This window comes from Chiloscyllium punctatum, chromosome 11 (assembly GCF_047496795.1).
Source record: "Chiloscyllium punctatum isolate Juve2018m chromosome 11, sChiPun1.3, whole genome shotgun sequence".
Taxonomy (NCBI): Eukaryota; Metazoa; Chordata; class Chondrichthyes; order Orectolobiformes; family Hemiscylliidae; genus Chiloscyllium; species Chiloscyllium punctatum.
Genome location: NC_092749.1, coordinates 109,901,029 through 109,924,650, shown reverse-complemented (window position 1 = coordinate 109,924,650; position 23,622 = coordinate 109,901,029). Strand labels below are relative to the sequence as shown.

At 42.3% G+C, this 23,622-nt stretch overlaps 1 protein-coding gene across 1 annotated transcript in view; it reads right to left on the bottom strand.

Moving 5' to 3' along the window:
* Window positions 1-13,959: 13,959 nt before the first annotated feature.
* ism1 (isthmin 1) overlaps window positions 13,960-23,622 on the bottom strand; it is a 92,464-nt gene continuing 82,801 nt past the window's right edge. The window contains exons 5-6 of the mRNA XM_072581513.1: window positions 18,734-18,823; window positions 13,960-15,054 (exon numbers count right to left, since the gene is read on the bottom strand). Coding sequence (XP_072437614.1) covers window positions 14,537-15,054; window positions 18,734-18,823 — 608 coding nt within the window. The 3' untranslated portion in view covers window positions 13,960-14,536. The remainder of the gene's footprint in view (window positions 15,055-18,733; window positions 18,824-23,622) is intronic.

Below are 23,622 nucleotides of genomic sequence, written 5' to 3'. Positions count from 1 at the left end.
CAACACAGCAGCACTGGAGCGTCAGCCTCAATTTTTAAATTTAAGCATGGAATGGAATTTGATTGCAGATTCCTCATGACTTTTGAGATTAGTGTGCTACTGATTGATCAAAGGATGATGCTTTGAGTTCTGTGGGGAATATTGAGGCATCGGTCAGTTCCCTTCAGCGTCCCTGTGGCACCATAGTGAGCCTTTTACTGTACATTGCTATATTGAACTTGTCGGGTGTACATAGGGCTATTCCCCAACGCTAATCACCCTCATGTCATCTGAAGAAGACAAAATATTCAGGGTGGAAACAGTTTGGAGGGGGAAAAGAACCCTACAGCTGCTATAACAAGATAATTGCAAACTGGCTTCCAGTCTTATATGAATATGTTGAAAGCCAGCAAATTTTTCTACATGTGACGCAATTGGTGTTCAAAGGTCAAAGTACAGATGTGTATACATTAACCTTCGAAATATTTAGTCAGATATAGGACCACATTCAATCCCTATTCTCACAATGCATACCTGTATTTCATCACTTGACCAGTTTTAAAATGTAAGTATAAATACAATTCCCCATGCCACACACACACACCTATTTCTCAATTATTTTTCACAAAACTCCATCAAAAATCATATAATTTTGAACCCAACAGGTAGACAGCACGTTTGGATTCTTCTCAACTAAACTTCAGTTTTTTTGAGAATCCTACGTGCTCATCTACAAAGTCAGGAGTCACACGACACCAGGATATAATCCAACAGATTTATTTAAAATCACAAGCTTTTGACGTACTGCTCCTTCATCAGGAGAAGACTTCATCTGACAAAGGAGCAGCGCTCCGAAAGCTTGTGATTTTAAATAAACCTGTTAGACTATAACCTGGTGTTGTGAGACTTTTGATTTTGTCCACCCGTTGATCACCGGCATCTCCACATCTACAGCTGCAGAGAGTTGTGAAAAAAATTACTAGACTGAGAAAAATGTAGTAAACATGGAGTTTACTTCAAATAACATCATAGCTGTAAATCTTGTGGCAGGAAACAATCCAGATAGTTTCTAACCAACCTGTTCAGAGATGTTATGACACACCTTTGAAGCAAGTGAGACTTGAACTGGTGCCTCTGGTCCAGAGGCAGAGACACTATCATTGCACCTAATAAATTATTTGTTTGCTCTAGAATATACCTAAACATGTGAGAAGGAACAATTGAACAAAGGAACAGATGAACATAGAAAAATCTGTTAATTCCAAAACTGTTGGTCTGATGTAAGTTTATATCTTCAAACTTGATTTAAACATTTACATTTTCAGATCAAAGAAACATCCCTGAACTAAAATTTGTGATTATGATTTTTGCCATCGATTTTAACTTGGTTACCTTTTAAAAACAAATCATTTTTAAATACGAGAATCTACAAGGTATAAAATCTTTCTGGTTAATCTTGTGCAGTGATTTTAGATCTCCCAAGAACTTTGACACACAGTACTTTGGGCCTCAGGAAATCTGAGCCTTATGGTGTTACGAAGCAAAGGAAACATTTGGATGGCCTTATGAAATTTCAGTCTCAAGCTCTGATACGGAGCAAGAAACTGCACTAACTTTCTGAACTAGTCACCCCGCTGTGAAAACGTTAAAAAAAATCCCAGTAATGCCACAGCGAAAAAGGAAATAATGCATTTATTGTTGGAATCCAGCACAGACGCTGGAGTTGCTAGTAAGGTTGTGCACTTCATGTTTACCAGGTTCTGCAGAGCCACCTAATTAACATTGACAGTTAACTAAATATCTTTGGAATTATGGCGAACCATTTCCTGAAGTACGCGCCACTACCCTTGAGCTGTTGAGGGCAGCCAACTTAATAAATTACTATCAGCTTTGGGCCCCTCAAACAAATACATCACCAAAGTTCAAATCTCTTTTGGGAGCAATGACATTACATTGAAGTAAGACTTTAATGAGGGAACACATGCGGTTTAACTGTGGAAGAAATTCCACTCTCACACGTAAGAACTGACTTGAGATTTTGTTGCTGAGATAAACCAGTGTTGGAAATGCTAATACTTGCTGAATTTGTTACTAAACACAAATGTGCATAGAAATAAATTATATTCAATTATTCGATACAAGAAGATAATAGTGTTGCGAGGGACAAATCCCTCTTTATTGGTGTTATGATTTCAGATGAGACTGCTAAATTATGATCTGGTTTGGGACCAGCCATTCCATTTAGTTTAAAAGTAAATTAACCTGGAATCCCAGGTACCTACTAAGAGAATAAAACCATAGGATTCCAGAGTTTTGAACAATTACAATAAATAATACAAGGCTAGTAAAGTAAAACAATCTTTTTCTCTGTTTCAACATATAATATCTATTTGATATGTATATATGTGTGGGTGTAAAATAATATTTTAACTCTCAGAACTAAGCTGCGAATTTGTGTTGCAGACGTTTCGTCCCCTGTCTAGGTGACATCCTCAGTGCTTGGGAGCCTCCTGTGAAGCGCTTCTGTGATGTTTCCTCCGGCATTTGTAGTGGTTTGAATCTGCCGCTTCCGGTTGTCAGTTCCAGCGGTCCATTGCAGTGGTCAGTATATTCAGTCCAGGTCGATGTGCTTATTGATTGAATCTGTGGATGAGTGCCATGCCTCTAGGAATTCCCTAGATTCAAACCACTATAAATGCTGGAGGAAACATCACAGAAGCACTTCACAGGAGGCTCCCAAGCACTGAGGATGTCACCTAGACAGGGGACGAAATGTCTGCAACACAAATTCCCAGCTCGGCAAACAGAACCACAACAACAAGCACTCGAGTGACAAATCTTCTCACAAACTTTGAATCTCAGAACTAACATGAAGCAAATAAAAGGTAACAGACAAACTATGGTTGAATTCCCCACAAATCACTTCAAATAGCAAATGCTGTCATGGTACATCCCTTAAATTTCTCAGTAACGACATTCAGATGTGAAACCGTGGGGATCACCAAATCACCTTCAAAACTTTTACCTCCATCATGTGGGATTCAATTCTTCACTTTTGAATACATAACCTGACAAGGACTGCCTCAATGACGGTGCACAGTTCAATTTCTTTCCCTGAGGCTGTGTCCTGCTGGATTCACAAGGGTCCATTCCAGCACCTCCAATTCCAGCTGGGTTTTTTTTCACAGGCAGCTGACTTCACTAAGCTGACACAGTTCCTGTGTTTCTTCTAAAGCCGCAATATTTCTTGCGCGCACCGAGCAAATACCACTTGCAGGCTTTCTTCACTCTCGATTGACCAAATACCCCTGGGAATTCAGTTCAATACAGCTATTCAGAACCAACCACAGCTCTTTAGTTAAATTGAGACACTATATCTGAATGCTCCCCCTCTCTGAGAAAGCCAGTAATCATCTAGTGCCTCATCACTCCTCAGATCTTATCCCAAGCCCTGACTGCCTGGAAACCGCTAACAACAGACCCTTTCCTGCTCACTGCCTCTTTGCCCATTGAGTGAACAACAACCAAAGTTAGCAACTTATGCTTTAACTGCCTCTAACCAATTGTCCTGCTTTTGTGCATATGGTACACCCTGACTGGATGCCAGTGTTGTATCTGTACTGGAACAGTTTGGTTAGGGGCACAGTTAATATTGGAGCATGGCTTCACTATTATTGTTGTCAGAACCTCTGCAGTATCTTGCGCCTTCCACCATTTCTTGATATCATGTCGAGTGAATCAAATTGGCGAACGACTGGCTTCAGAGAAGGTATAGATTTCAAGAGGATGCTGAGATGATTAATCATCCACCCAGCATTTTTGGTTGAAGATCATTGCAAATGCTTCAGCCTTGTGTTTTGCATTGTTGTGCAGGGATTCCCCCATCATTGAACATAATGATATTTGTGGAATCACCTCCTTGCCTATTTAATTGTTTGCCATTGATGGTGGAGGTGGCAGAACTGCAGAGTTTAAGCCTGATCTGTTACTTCTGTGACATCTTAGCTCTGTTTGAAATCTATCCCATTAGCAGGGTGATTTTAACACACAACACAGGATATCCGTAATGTGAAGACAGGATTTCAACTCCACAAGGACTGCACAATGGTCACTCCTAATAATACTGTCAAGAGCACATGAGATATGTAGAACGGTGAGTATGAGGTCAAGTAAGTTTTTCTACCTTGTTGGTTCCCTAACTACTTGCTACAGACCCAATGTTGCAGCTGTGTCCTTTAGGATTCATCCAGCTAAGTCAATAATGATGCTATTGAACCACTCCTGCTGATTGAGTGAAGTTCCCATTCTCTGTACCCTTGCAACCCTCTGTGCCTCTTCCAATTGACATTTGATAAGGAGGAGTAATGATTCATCAACTGAGGGGGTATATGGTAAGTGGTAGCCAGCAGGAGTTTTCATTGTCCGTGTTTGGCCTGATGCATTGATACAGTCATGGGGTCAACATTCATGCCTCCCAGAACACTTGCTTCCAATATTATACAACAGTGATGCTGAATGGACAAGACATACTTAGGGATGGTGATGATAGTGTCTGGCACATTGCCTCTCAGATACGATTCCATGAGTATGACTATATGTCTGTTGCTTGATTTAATCTATAGTAGAGCTCTCCATCTTGGCATAAGCCCCCTGGTGCTTGTAGGATGCTGTTTAGTTCATCCAGTTTTATTCCTCATCTTAGTCATAGAGATGTACAGCATGAAAACAGACCCTTCGGTCCAACTTGTCCATGCCAACCAGATATCCTAACCTCCAATGTCCCATTTGCCAGCCCTTGGACCATATCCCTTCCTATTCATATACCCATTCAGATGCCTTTTAAATGCTACAATTGTACTAGCCTCCACCACTTCCTCTGGCAGGTCATTCCATACATGCACCACCCTCTGTATGAAAAAGTTGTCCCTTCGGTCCCTTTTTTATCTTTCCCCTCTCACCCTAAACCAATGCCCTATAGTTCTGGACTCCCTCACCCCAAGGAAAAGACATTGTCTATTTATTCTATCCATGCCTCTCATGATTTTATAAACCTCTTTAAGGTCACCCCTCAGCCTCCGACGCTCCAGGGAAAACTGTCCCAGCCTATTCAACCTCTCCCTATAGCTCAAATCTTCCAACCCTGGCAACATCCTTGTAAATCTTTTCTGAACCCTTTCAAGTTTCACACAACATCTTTCCGCTAGGAAGGAGGCCAGAATTGCACACAATATACCAGAATTGAGAGGGGAAAGATATAAAAGAGACCTAAGGGGCAACTTTTTCACACAGAGGGTGGTACGTGTATGGAATGAGCTGCCAGAGGCAGTGGTGGAGGCTGGTACAATTGCAACATTTAAAAGGCATTTGGATGGGTATCTGAATAGGAAGGGTTTGGAGGGATATTGGCAGGTGGGACTGGATTGGGTTGGGATATCTGGTCAGCATGGAAAGGTCAGACCGATGGGTCTGTTTCCATGCTGTACATCTCTATGACTCTATAAGTGGCCTAACCAATGTCCTGTACAGCCACAACATAACCTCCCACGCCTAATGAGTGGCTTTCAGAGGATATTTGGGCGTCAACCACATTGCTTTGCATCTGGAGTCACATGTCAGCCAGGCCAGGTAAGAACAGATTGCTATAGGAGGGCATGTGAAAGCAATGAAAACATTCTGCTTTCTTTATATTGTTTTAATTCTGTATACCAATGTCTTTAGTCAAATAGAACAGTATCTGCCTTCTCCCTGAAGCCCGATTCTAACATATTCCTCCAGCTGTCCTGTCTATTTTATTATGATAATCAACGAACACAACTAATTGAGAATTATGTGCATTTGCCGGAAATGCTGCCACTTTATCTGTGAACACCTGATATTCATCCAAGTAGAACCTAATTTCTAAGACAATGCTATTCCTGAATTCCTTTATAATCATAACTTCCCTCATGCTCAGAAGTTTTCCCCAACTTCAATGAGTAAAGACATCAATCCCATACAATTTCTTCTTTGCTAATGAATTCACAAATGCCTGATAGGGTTTCTTCTTCACTGCACTAAATGTTCATGAGTAAACCTCAGGAAGATGCTCAAACCACTCCACTGTTTGACTGCTGCATAATCTGAAGGCTCTTCTTGTGAAAAACATGAGTAAACATCCAGAACTTTAACTTTCAAGATACTTAGAGTCATAGAGATGTACAGCATAGAAACAGACCCTTCAGTCCAACCCGTCCATGCCAACCAGATATCCCAACCCAATCTAGTCACACCTGCCAGCACCCGGCCCATATCCTTCCAAACCCTTCCTATTCATATACCCATCCAAATGCCTCTTAAATGTTGCAATTGTACCAGCCTCCACCACTTCCTCTGGCAGCTCATTCCATACCCGTACCACCCTCTGGGTGAAAACGTTGCCCCTTCGGTCTCTTTTATATCTTTCCCCTCTCACCCTAAACCTATGCCCTCTATACTTAGTTAGCATAAGAGTCTAGGAGTCATGTGGTCATTCCAATTTTGTAGGAGCTTTCTCAATTGTGATATCTTTTCACCCCTTCTTCCAAAAATGTAGTAATTAAATAAAAATTCTTGGCTAAATCAAGCTACTGATTCCCTCCTCGCCTGAACTGCCAGATTCTCTTTCACCCCTGTAATCTAAGCTTTTCTCACATTATTTTTTGAGTTATTTCTCTCTTTGAAGTTTTTTTTCCTGATGTCTCCTCCCTTGTTAGTACAATACAATACAATGCAGCACAGGACCAGGCCCTTCGGCACACTCAGTCTGTGCCAATTCCTCATCCTTATTTCAATTCACTACTTGTTGCCCACGTACCATTTCTATCCCTCTGATTGCCTCCATGTGTCTATCAAGATGCACCTTAAAAGTTGCTTATGTGCCTGTTTCCTCCATTTCCACTGGCAGTGTGTTCCAGGCACCCATCTCCCTCTGTGGGAAAAATTTTCCTGCACTTCTCCCTTAAACCTTCACCCTCTCACCTTGAACTGTGCCTTCTTGTAGTTGACCTTCCCACCCTGTGAAAAAGCCTCTGAATATCCATCCTATCTATGCCTCTCATAATTTTGTTAACATCTATCATGTCATCCCTCAGCCCCCATAACTAAAACCCTCCAGACCAGGCAACATTTTGGTAAAGCTTCTCTGCACCCTCTCCAAAACATCTAGGTCCTTCCGATAGTGTGACGACAAGAACTGCACACAATATTCCGAACTAAAGTTTTAAACATCTGTAACATAACTTGCCAACTTTTATATTCGATGCCCTAGCCAACGAAGGCAAGCATGCTGTGTGCCTTCTTGACCACCTTATCCACCTGTGATGTCACTTTCAGGGGCATGTGGACCTGTAAGCCCAGATCTCTCTTTATGTCGATGTTCCTAAAGTTTCTGCCATATATTGTATAATTTGCACCTGAATTTGATATTCCAAAATACATCACCTCATATTTTTCTGGATTAAATTCCAAATGCCATTTCTCTGCCCAACTCTGCAATCTATCTATATCTCACTATATCCTTTGACAATCCTCCTCGCTATCTATAATTTCACCAATGTTGGTATCATCTACAAACTCACTAATCAGACTATCTGCATTTTCCTCTGAATCATTTATATATATTCCAAACAACAAAAGTCCCAGTCCCGATTCCTATGGAACACCACTAGTTACTGATCTCCATTCCAAAATTACCCTTTCACCACTACGCTCTATTTTCTATGACTAGCCAGTTTTGTATCCATCTAGCCAGCTCACCCCAGATCCCATGTGACTGTACTTTTTGTACCAGCCTGCCACTGGGTACCTTATCAAATGCCTTACTGAAGTTCATGTAGATAACTTCCACTGCCTTTCCATCATCAATCATTCTTGGCACTTCCTCAAAAAACTCAATCAAGTTGGTATCTTCCCCACACATGACCTTCCCCACACAAACCCATGCTGCCTATCACACAAGTTCATTTGTTTTCAAATAAGAATAAATTCTGTCTCTTGGTATCTTCGCCAACATCTTCCCCACCACTGACACCAGGCTCACCAGCCTGTAATTACTTGGATTATCTCTGTTTCCCTTAAACAAGGAAAAACATTGTATTTTTCTCTTTTTTTTGATCTACCTTTTGCTTTTCTCTATCTCTTATTGTCTACAACTCCTTTGTTTCTTTCTTTCTCTATCTCAAGCCACTTCATTTGTGATTGAACTCTTGCCAAATCCACTGAATTGTTATCTGGTTTAACTTTTCCCTCTTCAAGTTCGAAATTCCATCACATTACCTCTTCAATAATGTAAACTTTCTCAGCCCTAGTTATTGCTATAACTCCAACATTCCTGAGAATGTTATTAACCCAGCCTTGGTAAAATTTAGGCAAAAGTAAGGACTGCAGATACTGGAGATTAGAGTCAAGGTTAGAGTGGTGCTGGAAAAGTACAGTAGGTCAGGCAGCATGCGAGGACCAGGAAAATTGACATTTCAGGCAGAAGCCCATCATTTAGTCAATTGCTGAGGGATCAGTCACAGCAACTGACAAATTTATTTTGATCCTCAACAAGTAATACACTGTAAATTTATTGTCAGCTTTAACCTCCGCAACTCCCAAGACTCATATTTTTCTGTAGATTTCAGATCCCAGACAACCTCCCAAATAATTTTTGTCCATAAAATAAAATTGCTGGAAAAACTCAGCAGATCTGGCAGCATCTGTAGAGAGAAATCAGAGTTAACTTTTCAGGCCAAATGACCCTTCCTCAGAACTACCGGTCTCTGATTTCTTGCCACAGATGCTGCCAGACTTGCTGGGTTTTTCCAGTAATGTCTATTTTTGTCTCTCATTTACAGCATCTGTAGTTCTTTCAGTTTTTATAAATTATCTTATGGTCCTAGATGAGACCACCAAATTAGGTGACAGACTGACTGGGGACTAGTAACCTTTTTTTGTCGAAAGTGCACAAAATTTGATATCCCAGGGACTTAGACAATAAATCTACAAGATTTTTGAAAACAAAGTTAACTTTACTATACAAGGTTAAATCACTTAAATAATGTACAATGTATATGCAGCTTATATTTTAATTTTCAGCATTAACAGGAGGTAAATATGAATCAACAGACTAACTGTGGTTGGAAGCTCCACAGATCACATCAAATTGATGTGGTCAGGACAGATGCCATAGATCACTCAGCATTCCACCCTGATGTGCATGATTTGTAGGTCACCATATCTCCTTAAAACCTTGTCTTCTTCACTTGGATTCCAATTCTTCACTGTCATAGAGCAGCTTTTGAGAGAATTTCAATGCTGTTTCTCTGACAGACTGTCTGAATGCCTGTTAAATCTCTTCCCCAGGGTCTTATGTTTCACTCAATTTCTGAAGTATTCCAACACCTGTTTGCCACATTTCCAGCTCTTTCACAGACAGCTAGCTTCACTAAGCTGGCAATGCCCTTAGGTTTCTTCCAGCTCCAATGTTTCTCACCTGCACCAAGCAAATATCACTTGTGGGCTGCCTTCACCCTCAAACTCAACTGATAAGCAATGCCTGGGAGTACAGCGAGCCCTCAGAACCAAACACAACATTTTAGCTGTATGGGAAATTCTTCTATGTTTGCTTCTCTCAGTCTGATACAGAGACTGTGCCCCACCCACATCCACTGCCTTCCCAGCTTTCCGGGACTTTTCCTAAGCTTCAAATCCCTGGAGACTGATATCAGTTCCTCTGCTGCTTGAGGCTTCTTCCTCCTGCTACTGGAGTGACCAACAGCTGAAACCTTTTGCTTTGGGTACCTTCTACCAACTGAGTCCTGTGGACTATCATGTGTTCCCTGACATTGTGGTCTCCCTTTCACACCAGCCTCCACAGCGCAGACATACTTGGTGTCCTTAAGACGATCAGGTCCATCTGCTGTTTCAGGAAGGCTGGAAAGGAGCACATGTAACCTGTGGTGATGGTGGCACTCCTAGAGTAAGACCACAATCTCAACCTCCACCGCAACACTACACCAAAGCAAGCACCTAAGCCTTGCCAAAAAATTTCCCCTTCTCCCTGGCTTCCCCAATTTTCACACCAGCTACTGTTCATTGACTGTAGATAGGTTACTTATTTAATTATCAATGATACATAGAATACTCATGTTTCACTTAAGTTTTTTGATGGATTTGAATCCTCATTAAATTTATATGAAACTTGTGGTATAGAAACAGGCCATTTGCTCCAACTAGTCTATGCCAGCCTTCATTTGCCACAAAAATATCTTCCCCCTCTTTTGTCTAATGCTATCAAAATAAAAGTTGACACCTTTCTTACCTTGTGTTTACCTAGATCCTCCTCAAAGAAAAAAGTCTTATGAGGAGGAGCTTGAGCAAGTTCTGCCTGTACCCATTAGAGTTTAGAAGAGTGGAAGATAACCGATTGGAACATACAAGATTCTCAGAGGGCTTGACAGGGTGGATACTTAGAGACTTTATCCCCTTGTGGTAGAATCTAAGACTTGAGGGCATCATCTCAGAGTAAAGGGTCATCCATTTAAGACAGAATTGAGGAGGAATTTCTTCTCCCAGAGGAGAGTGAATATGTGGAATTCTTTACTGCTAAGAGCTGTGGAGGTTTGATAGTTAAATATATTCAAGGATAGTGAAATTCATAATCAGGAAGTGAATCAGGTTATGGGATAAAGGCAGGAAAGTGGAGTTGATGATTATCAGATCAGCCATCATCTCATTGAATGGCACAGTAGACTCAATGGGCTGAATAGCCTACTACTTCTGCTCCCACATTTTATGCTCTAAATCTACCCTTGTTGTTCCCCTTGCCTATTCCTTAAAGAAACAAGCTCCACATTCTCTAGGTAAAGATCAACATTCATAGAATCCTTTCAGTGTGGGGGCAGGCCATTTACCCATTGAGTCCACAGAGCCCCTCCAAAAGCACCCCATCCCACTACCCCATCCCTGTAACTCTGCATTTCCCATGGCTTGACCACCTAACCTACTCAACCTTGGACACTATGGGCAATTTAGCATAGCTAATCCACCTGAACCTACACACCTTTGGAGTACCTGGAAGAAACCGACGTAGACACAGGGAAAACATGTAATCTCCTCTCAGACACCTGAGGGTAGAATTAAACCTGTGTCCTTGGTGCTGTGAGGCAGCAGCTAACCTCTGAGCCACCGTGCTACCTAAACATTGACATGTTGTTGGGCTCAAACCCCACACTGAAACTTCAACTCGTATTCTATCTGTAACCCTGAACCTGTGCTAGATTGTCAGAGATGTGGTTCCTCCAGAAAAGGCACTTAACCAAGTCTACCTGCCTTGTCGGTTTCTGCCTAGGTCTATAGACATAAATGAGCAACTGGGAGTTCTCCCAACAGCAACACCCGAGGAAATGGATTAACTTGGTTACTCATGTCCCTGATTTGAGGTGATGTACATGACACCAGTTGCTTACAATCTGGTTTGCTTCATGTGAGGAAGTACATTTTCCTCATAAAGGATAAAGATGACTATAGAGTCCAAATCATACTGTTGAAGGTCAGTGACCTGGAGCAAGCAGCTCCCGTAACCAGGCCATTACAGTCCAACTTTGTCTTTGGCATCAAGTGGCCAATGTGAAAGATTACCCAGATACCTACAAAGAACCTAACCAGTCCAATTGTTATTGAGACAGAAACAGAAAGTGCTGGAGAAGCTCAGCGGGTCTGGCAGCATCTGTAAACAGAGAAACAGAGCTAATGTTTCGAGTCCAGTGGTCCCTGTTCAGAATCAATAATCACTCGATTGGCCTGCTCCCAGTCATCAGAGGAGGGGTGAAAAGAGTGAGAATAAGTGATATCATCCATGTGAGCGTAGGAGGTTGAGAGGCAACCTGATAAAGTTTATAAAAGTAATGAGGGGTATAGATAGAGTTAATGGTAGTTGTCCTTTCCCTCTGACGGGGGATTTCAAGACTGGGGGATGCAATTTTAAGGTGTGAGGAGAGAAATTTGTAAAATGAATGAGAATCAATTTTTTTTACACAGAGGGTGATTCAGGTGCAGAATGAACTTCCAGAGGGTGGGCACGACTATAACATTTAAAAGATATTTAGATAAGTACATGAAAAGGTTTGGAGGGATATGGACCAGGAGCAGGCGAGCGCAACTAGTTCATTTTGGGATTATGTTCGACATGGACTGATTGGGCTGAAGGGTCTGTTTCCGTGCTGTATGACTTTATAAGTAACATCTTTCATCAATAACCCATAAACTGGCATTCATGTAACCCCGAATAATTCCCCATTCCACCCCAACCTGGTAATAGCGGAGCCTGATTCAACCTCCCCATGTGCCCTCCAATCGAGGTAGTTAGCTGGTGAGGATCCCAATATTCTGAAATCAGGAACAGCATGTGGGAGAGATCACAGAGAGAGCCTGTTTATCTATATTAGAGGCTAGCCTTGATCACAAAGCACTTAGCAACTTTTTCTAAAGCTCGAATGACTGCATCCGTTAAATGCTCTTCCTGTTTCTGTGCCAGTCCTTCAGTGGTTTTTTTTAAGTCCCCAAATTATGTAGTTGTCACATTAATTTCTTTTTAAGAGAACACACATTCTCACCAGCAGAAGTGTCAGTGAGTTTCAGAAAGGGATTTCTGTGATGCATTGAAGGATGTCACTTTTAACAGTCAGCAGCTGAGAATGGTCCGTTGGTAGAGTTCTGTTATGAAGGCAGGCAATGTCATTCAGAAAGGATTCAGGCTTTGGCAGATTGTATGTCTGCCTCTGAACTGTTTTTAACTTGACATAGTGCTAAATAAATGCACCTTGCTTTGATCTCCAGGACTTCCTGGGCAGACGAGATGATTAGATAAAGATCAGTTGTTCTCATCCCTCCGGATAATGTAACCTTATGCTGGAGTTAATGTAAGGGACTGGCATTTAACACTGAACTATCTCAGAAAACACTTACTAGTCTTAAAGAAAACAGGGAGGGGAGAACAGAAATGTACTTTGCACCCCTCTCTCTGGGAGATGAGAAGGTGATTTTAGGATAGAAATTAAAAATAGATTGGTTAGAGCTGTGACAGTCAGATTTGAAGCTTTAAGAATGCCAAGCAATGCTAGCTGCAGCAGCCAAGCCCATCTGAAGCTGATCTGTGTGTTTGTTCATGCTCATAAGGGTCAGCAGCTGGTCACTCCAGGCGGCCAGTGATCAAACGCTTGTACGAACTGGCCCCCATCTGATAGCAATGGACTGATAAAAGGTGCAGGTTAAAACCTTTCACACACACACCCGCAAGATAAAAGGTGGGCTGGGGGTGGGTGCTGCTGGAGGAAGGAAAACCTTCAGGTTACTTTTAAAATTAAATTACAATTTATTTTCAGATTTGCTTCTTGAAAAGGCATATGAAAGCTCTCTCTCTCTCTCTCTCTCGGTCTTTGCTGTGTTCAGCTGGCTCAAAGTCCAGATGGTATCTAAAATAAGCAAACCACATGAAGCTGTGTGTGAGAGAGAGAGTCTGCATGCGTGTATATGTGAGAGAGAGGGTCTGTGTGTATCTGTCTGTGTGTATGTGTATGTGTGTGAGATGGTCCATGTATCTGTGTCTGTGTGTATATTTGTGTGCGAGAGACGGAATGTGTGTATGAGAGAGAGTGTGTGTGTGTATGTGTGTGTGTGTGTGAAAGTATGTGCGGGTGTGAGAATGAGTGCGTGTGAGAGAGAGTGCATGTTTGTTTGAGACTGTGTGTGTGTATATGAGAGAGAGGGAAAGTGTGCGTGTGTGTATGCGTGCGAGAAAGTATGCATGTGTGTATGAGAAAGTGTGCATGTGACTGAGTGTGAGAGAAAAAGTGTGCATGTGTGTGACAGTGTGTAAGTATGTGTGAGAGAATGTATGAATGAGTGTGTGAGAGTATGAGTGCCTGTTAAACTGCAGCTCAATAAATACTATACAAAGATAAAGCAGATTTTAAAAAAATCTTAGGAACATTTTTAAAAAGAGGTTTCAATGAGAAAATTATCTATGTCACAACTTTACAAAGTAAGATTCTCTGTAACATTTTGCATTCAGTACAATTAATACTTTATAAACTGGCTTTTAAGAAGTCTCAAGAGCATATGAAAGACATGGGGAGAGGGACAAAACTCTTTAAAAGTGCCACCTCCTTTGCTTATGGTCGAAAATGCCTCCAATCCACAGAATGCTTTGAATACTGTGGGTTGACTCATCACACACACACGCACCCTCCCCAATCCTTCCAATGGAATTAGATTAAACAAATTTGTTTCCCTTTAACTGTTCAAAATGGGTACAGTGTTCCCTTTGAACTACAAGCCTGCTGCTGCCGAAAGGAAAAGGAAAAATAAAATGGTCCTGAAACGTTTGGAGCAGGCAAAAAGGAAGCATTGACAAGGTGCCAAGTGGCTGAACTCTGTTCTGTGGCGTTTTGAATGCATGGGTGCACATATCCAGAGAACTGGATGTCTGACTACACACGGAAATAAACTCACTTCCTCCAGAAAATGAGCATTCGGTCTATTAATCCCAGCCAGGTTTTTAATACTCCCGGGCCTCTCGGAACTGCCTCTCATATACATCATCAGAAGGATTATCTGTACATTTCAGACCATTGTTTGGGGGTCTGACCTCATTGTACCGGCTCCAATCCCCCTTGCAAATGATCCACGGGAGAATGTCCACCTTATAATGCAGGTCTGCTGAGAATTCAGTGCTGATGAGGTTTGGGGTGCCTCCACCTTTACCCCTGGTGATCAGTTGCATGTTCTCATCGTAGCAGCAGTGCTGAGCTGCCAGTGTTGTGCTTTCCAGGGACAGCATGGAGCGGATACAATAACGTGCTGTTGGTTTGTAGATCTCCAGGCGCTCCTTGGGTCCGCTCGCATCCTTCCAGCGAAAGTCCTTCTGTTTTGGCCGGTCAAAGATGTCGGTCGTGCTGTAGGCAATCTCTGTTGGATAGGAGCAGGGGCAGCTCGGAAGGTCATTCACAACCTTGTGCATGTACTTCTTCAAGAATTCGCTCTTGCAGTTCATCCACCTCTCGCAGCTGTCGGAATCTGGCATGGTTTCGGGGGGAGTGGAGGGGGAATATTTTATAATGTTAGTATCGACTTGTGAAAAGCACCATCGCTGATGCAAGTGAGCCCCTGAAAGCCTGAACAAAACCCCTGATTGCAAAAGTCATTCCGTTCTGAGAAACAAGAGGTCATTTGGCCCCTTGAGCCTGCTACACCATCCAATAAAATAGCTGACCTTTTGCCTCAGGGTTTGGCGTGGTTCAGTCTCAAGTCTGTTCTAACTCTGAGGGAACAATTTGCTTATTTTGTGGTTGCTGATGGATCTGTCACTTGGCCTTAGTCATTTATTAAAAACTAAATTATTCTTTCCTCTTTATTAAACAGGAAATACATGACCATTTTTTATTTAAGAAAAACTATTCACTTCATCAACTTGTCTGATGTACATGTTAAATTCTGGTTGGGAGCTGCTGTTCATTAACCTGGTAATTAATAATATCACTTGTTATCACTGAGTCAGTCATCAATAACAGCATTCAGACTAACAAATGGCTTCTGTCTCCATGGTGCACTGGGTTAGCACAATTGACTTGTAACTAGAAGGTTGATGTTTTGAGGGTGCTCAGGGATGAATTAACTGAAAGGGTTCACTAGAAAGAGTGCTGGACTGGAAATCTAGTGATATTGAAGAGACTGGGTCTGTATTTTCTTATATTTCAAAGAAAGAGAGGCTATCTCACTGAAACTTACAGAATTCTGAGAGGGTGGATATAAATGGGAAGTAGGAATCCCGACAGTGCAGACAGAGGCCAATCAAGTCTACACTGACCCTTCAAAGAGCATCCCACCCAGACTCACCCTACTCCCATAACCCCCATGGTTAATCCACCTTGTTTACACACCACAGGCAATTTCCCATGGCTAGCCCACCTAACCTGCATATCTTTAGATTGTGGGATGAAACCATGCATATAACCTGAAAACTCCACACACAGTAGACCAAGGGTAGAATTGAAACAGGGTCCCTGGCGCTGTGGAGGCAGCAGTGCTAACCACTGTGCTGTCCAGAACTGGGGATATAATCTCAGGATAAGATTAGACTAAGACTGAGATGAGAAGGAATTCCTTCACTCAAAGGCTGGTGGATTTGGAGATGCTGGTGTTGGACTGGGTGTACAAAGTTAAAAATCACACTGCACCAGGTTATAGTCCAACAGGTTTATTTGGAATCACCAGCTTTTAGAGCACTGCTCCTTCATCAGGTGGTTGTGGAGTATAAGATCGTAAGACAGCTAGCACTTCCAAATAAACCTGTTGAACTTTAACCTGGTGTTGTGTGATTTTTAACTTTGAATCTTTGGAATTCTCTGCCCTGAGGAAGGCTCTGGAAGCTCAGGCATTGGGCATATTCAAGACAGAAGTTAACCGTTTCATGCATAATGATGATATCATGGGATCTGGGGATAATGGTGAAATATGGTGTATAGGTAGATACTCAACCAAGATTGTTTGAATCACAGGGTAGGAACTGTTCTCTGTTCATGGAACGTGCATATTGTTACCTAGAACAGGATTTATTATCCATTCCCAATTGTTCAGAAGAAAGTTAAAAGATCTACCACATTGCAGATGTTTTGGAGTCACATGTAGGCCAGACCAGGTAAGGATGGCAGATTTCCTTCCCCAAAGGGCATTAGTAAACCAGACGAGTTTTTAAGCAATAATCAGTAGTAACGACGTGGTCACTATTAGAGTAGCATTTAATGACAGATATTTAAGGAATTCACCATCTGCCATGTTGGGTGTTCAAATCCATGTTCCCAGAACATGGTCTAGGCTTCTGGATTACCAGGCCTGTGATTATACCACTCCACACTGCCTTCCCATGATGGGCCAAATGGCCTATTCCTGCTCTTATTGCCATGTCTCTGCATCTGAAGGTCATGCGTAGGAAGTGTCCCACATACAGCACAGAAACAGACCATTAGGTCTTACAGTCCACTCTAACCATGTTTCCAAACTAAACTAGTCCCACCTGCCTGCATTTGGCCCATATCCTTCCAAACCTTTCCTATTCACGTACTTATCCAAATGTCTTTTAAACGTTATAACAGTGCCTGCATCCACCACTTCCTCTGGCAGTTCATTCTACACATGAACCACTTTGTATGTAAAAAGTTTGCCCCTCATGTACTTCTCAAATCTTTCTCCTCTCATCTTAAAAATATGCCTCCTAGTTTTGAACACCCCACCTAAGTGAAAAGACTCTCGCCATTCACCTTATTTATGTCGCTCGTGATTTTATAAACCTCGTATACTCCAGTGAAAAGGCTCCCAGTCATTTCAGTCTATTTTATATCTCAAACGCTCTAGTCCCAACAACATCCTGCGAAATCGTTTCTGAATATCCAAATTTTTTTCTGATTTTTTTCCCAAGCAGGAAACTTCTTAACAATACTGGTAATACTGCAGGAAGAACGGGACTGTAGAGTGAGGATGACCAGAGGGTAGCCAACATTCTGCAGAAAGATAGGAGTAAGGGTGAGGACCCATTGATGTGGGAGTCATTGATTAGCAAAAAGTGGCCTCTTTAGAGATGGCATGGGATGGGAATGAGAGGTGGGCATGCTGACTGAGGTGTATAAAATTGTGAGGGTGGATAGAAAGCAACTATTCCACTTAGTTAAAGGCTAACTAACGGGGGGAATCATTTTAAGCTGTAAGGCAGGAGGTTCAGAGGGGACTTGAGGAAAATTCTTTCCACCCAGAGAGTGATGAGGTCTGGAATGCATGGCCTAGGAGGTGAGTTCAGGCAGGAAGCTTCACAACCTCGGATGAGCCAGTGGAAGTGTCATAATAGGGGTGTTTAGGAGGGACTGAGTCAGGGAAATGGGGGTGGTGGGTGGTTGCATCTCTCAAACTGAGTGCCCAGCGTCTGAGGGGTGATGATGAAAAGCATAAGTAGGCAATGGGTAGGCCATTTGGGACTGAGATGAGGAGAAATGTCTCACTCAGAGAGTGGTGAATCTGTGGAATTCTCTGGCACAGAAAGCAGTTGAGCAACAGGAGATAGATATAGATCTTAGGGCTAAAGGGGATAGGGAGAAAGTAGGAACAGTTGCATAATCAGCCATGATCATATCAATAAACAGAGTAGGCCCAAAAGACCAAATGGCCTACTCCTGCTCCTATTTCCTATGTTTTTCCTGTGATCAATGTCACTAGTTCCGATGCCAGTTGGAAGTCTTATGCAGCCCAGCCACACTTGCTTTTTTTTAAATCTGTTCATTCACGGGATGAGGGCGTCACTGGGCAGACCAGCATTTATTGCCCAGTCCTAATTGTCCAGAGGGCAGTTAAGAGTCAACCACATTGCTCTGGGTCTGGAGTCACAATGTAGGCCAGACCAGGTAAGGAGGACAGATTTCCTTCCCCAGAGGACATTAATGAACCAGATGGGTTTTTCCAACAATCAACGATGGATTCATGGTCATTATTAGACTCTTAATTCCAGATTTTCATTGAATTCAAATGTCACCATCTGCCATGGCAGGATTCAAACCCTGGATCTCAGAACAATACCTGGGTTAATGATCGCGAGACTCTATCAGTGAGTCGTGTATCAGTTTAAAGGGTGCTGATTATATCAACCATTGCCATGATCTTAAAAATAATTTACCTTGAGAATGTAGCCTTATCAGCAAGACCAGAAACCTACCTAGTCCAAATAACTCAGTGGCATTTATATCTTCACCTCCAGCCATTAGACTCATCTCTGTGGCTGCAGTCTTGAAAGTATCTTCAATTCCTTGGAAAAGGAGGGGAAATCAGGAAAAACAACAGGTTTTAAAGAGTTAATAAAATACTTAAAAATGAAGACCTGTATTTTCACAATTTCCCTCAGCACATAGGAGCCTCTTAACGTGTGAATGCTCTTGCTATCGTGGAAGCACAACAGCCAAGGAAAACATAAGAAATTTGAACAAGTGTAGACCATTCAGGCTTGATTCTGCTGCACAATTCTGATCTTTTGCCTTAATTCCATTATCCCGCCTGCTTCCTGTAACTATTAACCACCATCTAAAACTCAAAAATAGCAGCCTTGAGCACAGTTAATAATTCAGTCTCTAGGTAGAGATTTTCAAAGATTCACAATCCCCTTGGTGATGAGGGCTTGACCCCTATGCCCCCTTGTGCTATATTTCCCCCCCACCCCCAAGAGGAAACATCTTCTCAACATCTTGTCAAGTTCCCTCAGAATGCATGTGTTTATTAATAAGATGACCTACACTGAATGCAGGCCCAAAATGCTCAACCATTACCTCTTAAGACAAACATCTCCATCATGTTGAATTTTCGCTGAAGTGCCTCAAATTCATAGAATATTGATCCTTAAATAACCAGACCAAAGCTGTATGCAATACTCTCGAAAGGATCTCACATATGGGCTGTATACTTGTAGCCAGACTTCCCTACTTTTATTCTACAGACCATCTTGTAATAAAGTCAGAAGTCACACGACACTAGGTTACGGTCCAACAGGTTTATTTGAAATCACAAGCACTGCTCCAAAACCTTGTGTTTTCAAATAAATCTGTTGGACTATGACCTGGTGTCACAGAAGTGTGGAGCTGGAAAAGCACAGCAGATCAGGCAGCATCCAAAGAGTAGGACAGTCGACGTTTCGGGCATAAGCCCTTCATCAGGAATATAACCTGGTGTCGTGTGACTTCTGACCTTGTCCACCCCAGACCAACACCGGCACCTTCACATCTTGCAATAAAGGCCAATGTTCATTCACCTTCTTAATTACTTGCTGCATCTATGTTCTAACTTTTTGTATTTCATGCATGAAGACATCCAAATGTCTCCATAATGCTGTCCTCTATAGTTCATCAAAAACTTAAATAATTTTGTTCTTTTCTACTCTTTCTATCAAAGTGCATTAATATAGCACATCGGAGCCGCAATAGGCCATTCAGCCCTTCGACCCTGCTCCACCATTCCTATGATTGCGGCTGATCATTCAACTCAGTCTCCTATTCCTGCTTTCTTCCCATACCCACTGAGTCCTTTAGCCCTAAGAATTATATCTATCTCCTTCTTGAAAACATCTAATGTTTTGGCCTTAACCATTTAGGAGAGAATTCTACAGGTAGAACACTCCCTGGGTGAAGACATTGCTCCTCATCTCAGTCCTAAAAGGCCAACCCTATATCCTAGATTGTGATCCCTGGTTCTCCAGTCATTAGGAATATCCTTCCTGCATCTACCTCGTCTAATGCTGTTAGGATTTTATAGGTTTCTATGAGAACCGTGCTTATTCTTTTAAACTCCCATGAATATCATCCTAACTGATCTGGTTTCTCCAAGTATATCAGTCCCACAATCCCAGGAATTCTGGTAAGCCTCCTATGCATTGCCTCCATAGCCGGAACATCCTTCTCAGATAAGGCATGCAATACTCCAGGTGTGGTCTCACTAAGGTCCTGTACGATTGCAGCAAGATCTCTCTACTCCTGCACTCGAATTCTCTCGCTGTGAAGATCAACATATCATTTGTCTTCTTCACCACCTGCTGCACGTGCATGCTTAATTTCCGCAACTAGTGCACAAAGATACTCAGATCTCATTATCTCATTTTTATCCACATTACACTCCATCTGCAACATATTTCCCTTTTTAACATGTTCAAACCACACTGACGTTCTCCAACTCAAAGATATGGAATCCTTATCCTTATCTAAATTATTTCTATGGAGGACTTGGGCTATAGGGAGAGGCTGAATAGGCTAGGGCTGTTTTCCCTGGAGCATTGGAGGCTGAGGGGTGACCTTATTGAGGTTTATAAAATCATGAGAGACATCAACAGGGTAAATAGACAAGGTCTTTTCTCTGGGTTCAGGGAGTCCAGAACTAGAGGGCATAGGTTTAGGGTGAGAGGGGAAATATTTACAAGGGACCTAAAGGGCAACTTTTTCACTCAGAGGGTGGTATATATTTGGAATGAGCTGCCAGAGGAAGTGGTGGAGGCTGGTACAATTGCAACATTTAAAAGGCATCTGGATGGGTATATAAATAGGAAGGGTTTAGAACGATATGGGACAAGTGCTGGCAAATGGGACTAGATTAATTTAGGATATCTGGTCAGCATGGATGAGTTGGACTGAAGGGTCTGTTTTCGTGCTATACATCTTTATGACTCTGTATATTGTGAATAGCTGGGGTCCAAGCATTGATCCCTCATGTAACCCACTGATCATTGCTTGCCACTTGGAAAAAGACCCATTTATTCTTACTCTTTCTTTCCTGCCTGCCAACCAGTTCTCCATCCATTTCAAATATGACCTCAAATCCAATATGTTTTGATCTTGCATGCTAATGTCTTCTGTGGGATCTTATCAAAAGTCTTCTGAAAATACAAGTAAACCACGTCCACTGGCTCCCCCTTATCCACTCTGCTAGTTATATCTTCAAAAAACCAATAATTTGTCAAATATGACTTTGCTTCGTAAATCCTCCTTAATTCACATTTCTGCACATTATACTTCATCTGGTAATTATTTGCCGACTCACCATATTTACATGCCTTTCCTAACACTTTGACTCCTTTTAATAAGTTGCTTTCCTATCTACCTTTGCATCATCAGTAAACATACTGGTCGATCCACGCCAACATTACAGTCAAGAGAGCACAGCAACATCTCTACTTCCTCCAAGGGCTAAGAAAATACAGCACGTACACAATGACTCTTACCGATTGTTACAGAGGCACTACAGAAAGCATCTATCCAGATACATCACAGCTCGAGATGGCAATGCTCAGCCCAAGACTGCAAGAAATTACAGAGCATTGTGAACACAGCCCAGTCCATCACATAAAGCAATCTCCCATCTATTGACTGTCTACACCTCCTCCTGCCTTGGGGAAGCAGCCAACATCATCAAAGACCCCTCCCACCCTCTTCCATTAAGCAGAAGATACAAAGGTTTGAAGACACATACCAACAAATTTAAGCACAGTTTCTTCCTTGCTGTTACCAGACTTATGAACAGACCTCTCATGTATTAGAGTTGATCTTTCTCTGCAACTTCTCTGTAGCTGTAACACTATACAGGGGAACCTCAATTATCCAAACTTGATGGGCAGGCACTATTTTGTTTGGATAATCGATTATTCAGTGAATCAATTAAATGCCTTTCCTGTGGGGCTCGGAGTTTTTAAAGTCTCCTCCTCATTCAGGAGACTGCAGCAGCACCCAGCGCGCGGGCCCCCACCCTCCCAACTCCAAACCCCGTTCAACTCCTCCCCCCTGCCCCCAACCCTGTCCAACACTGTCCCCCGACCCCCCAACTCCGACCCCAACACCGTCCAACATCGCCCCAAACCCCATGCAGCACCACCCCCCACCACAACCCTGTCCAACACTGCCCCAAACCCCATCCAGCACCACCCCCCACCCCAACCCCCGTCCAACACCGCCTCCCACCCCCCCAACCCCATCCAGCACCACCCTGTCCAACACCACCCCCCCCCCCCCCATGCCCCCAACCTCATCCAACACCGCCCCCCTTGTCTACCCACGCCCCCTCTCCATGGCAGCTAGACTGTACACCAACAACAAGACTGCTGCTGCTCCCTTTGTGGGGTATGTCTCCAAATAGTGCGCGCGTGCACACAAACACACAACCTTTTAGACAGGTTCCACGTTCGCCACGTACAGGACAATGTTGGAGAGATTATCTAGGGAACGGCGAGGGATAGGGTACACCCCTCTGTAGAACTCCAGGAAAAGTTTGGGGAGAGAGAGAGGGCAGGAGGTCAGTCATTTAGAGACCGTGCCTGCTTAATCACTGTAAGCAAAAGATGCGATCACTGTTGGAAACAGGTCTTTGATATGTTTTTAATCGGGACCTCGAGATCTCCTTCAGATAATCCGATTTTTGGATAATTGGTATTTGGATAATTGAGGTTCCTCTATATTCTACATTCTGTTCTATTACCCTGATGATCTTATGTAAGATATGATTTATCTGGTTAGCACACAAAACAATACTTTTCACTGTATCTCAATACATGCGACAATACTAAGTCAAATCAAATTACATTTGGCTACAACAGTCCTATCCAAATTGTAAAAATAAATTGTAAATAGTTGAGGATACTGTACTCATCCCTGTACACCCCTTTAATTATAGCTTGCCAATGTTAAAAATGACCAGTTTATCCTGACTGTTTTGTGTAAGTTAGACAATTCCAGATTCAGCTGTTATTCCAATGTCATGAGCTATAGTTTGTGTGGCATCACACAAATACCTTTTGGAAATCTGCATTTTCTAGACCCTCTTTAACCACCCTGCTGGTTACATCTTTAAAGAGCTCTTAGAAACCTTTTCAAACACACATTTCATTTCATAAACCTTTGTTGACATGGCTCAATTACGTTATGATTTTCTAAATGTCCTGTTACTATTCCTTAATGATGGATAGCAGCAATTTTTCCAATTCGAGGTACAAGTCAAACTGCCTACAACTTCCAGCCTTCTCTCACCCTCCCTTTCTTGATTTAAGACATTACATTTGCTGTTTTTCAATCTACTGAGATT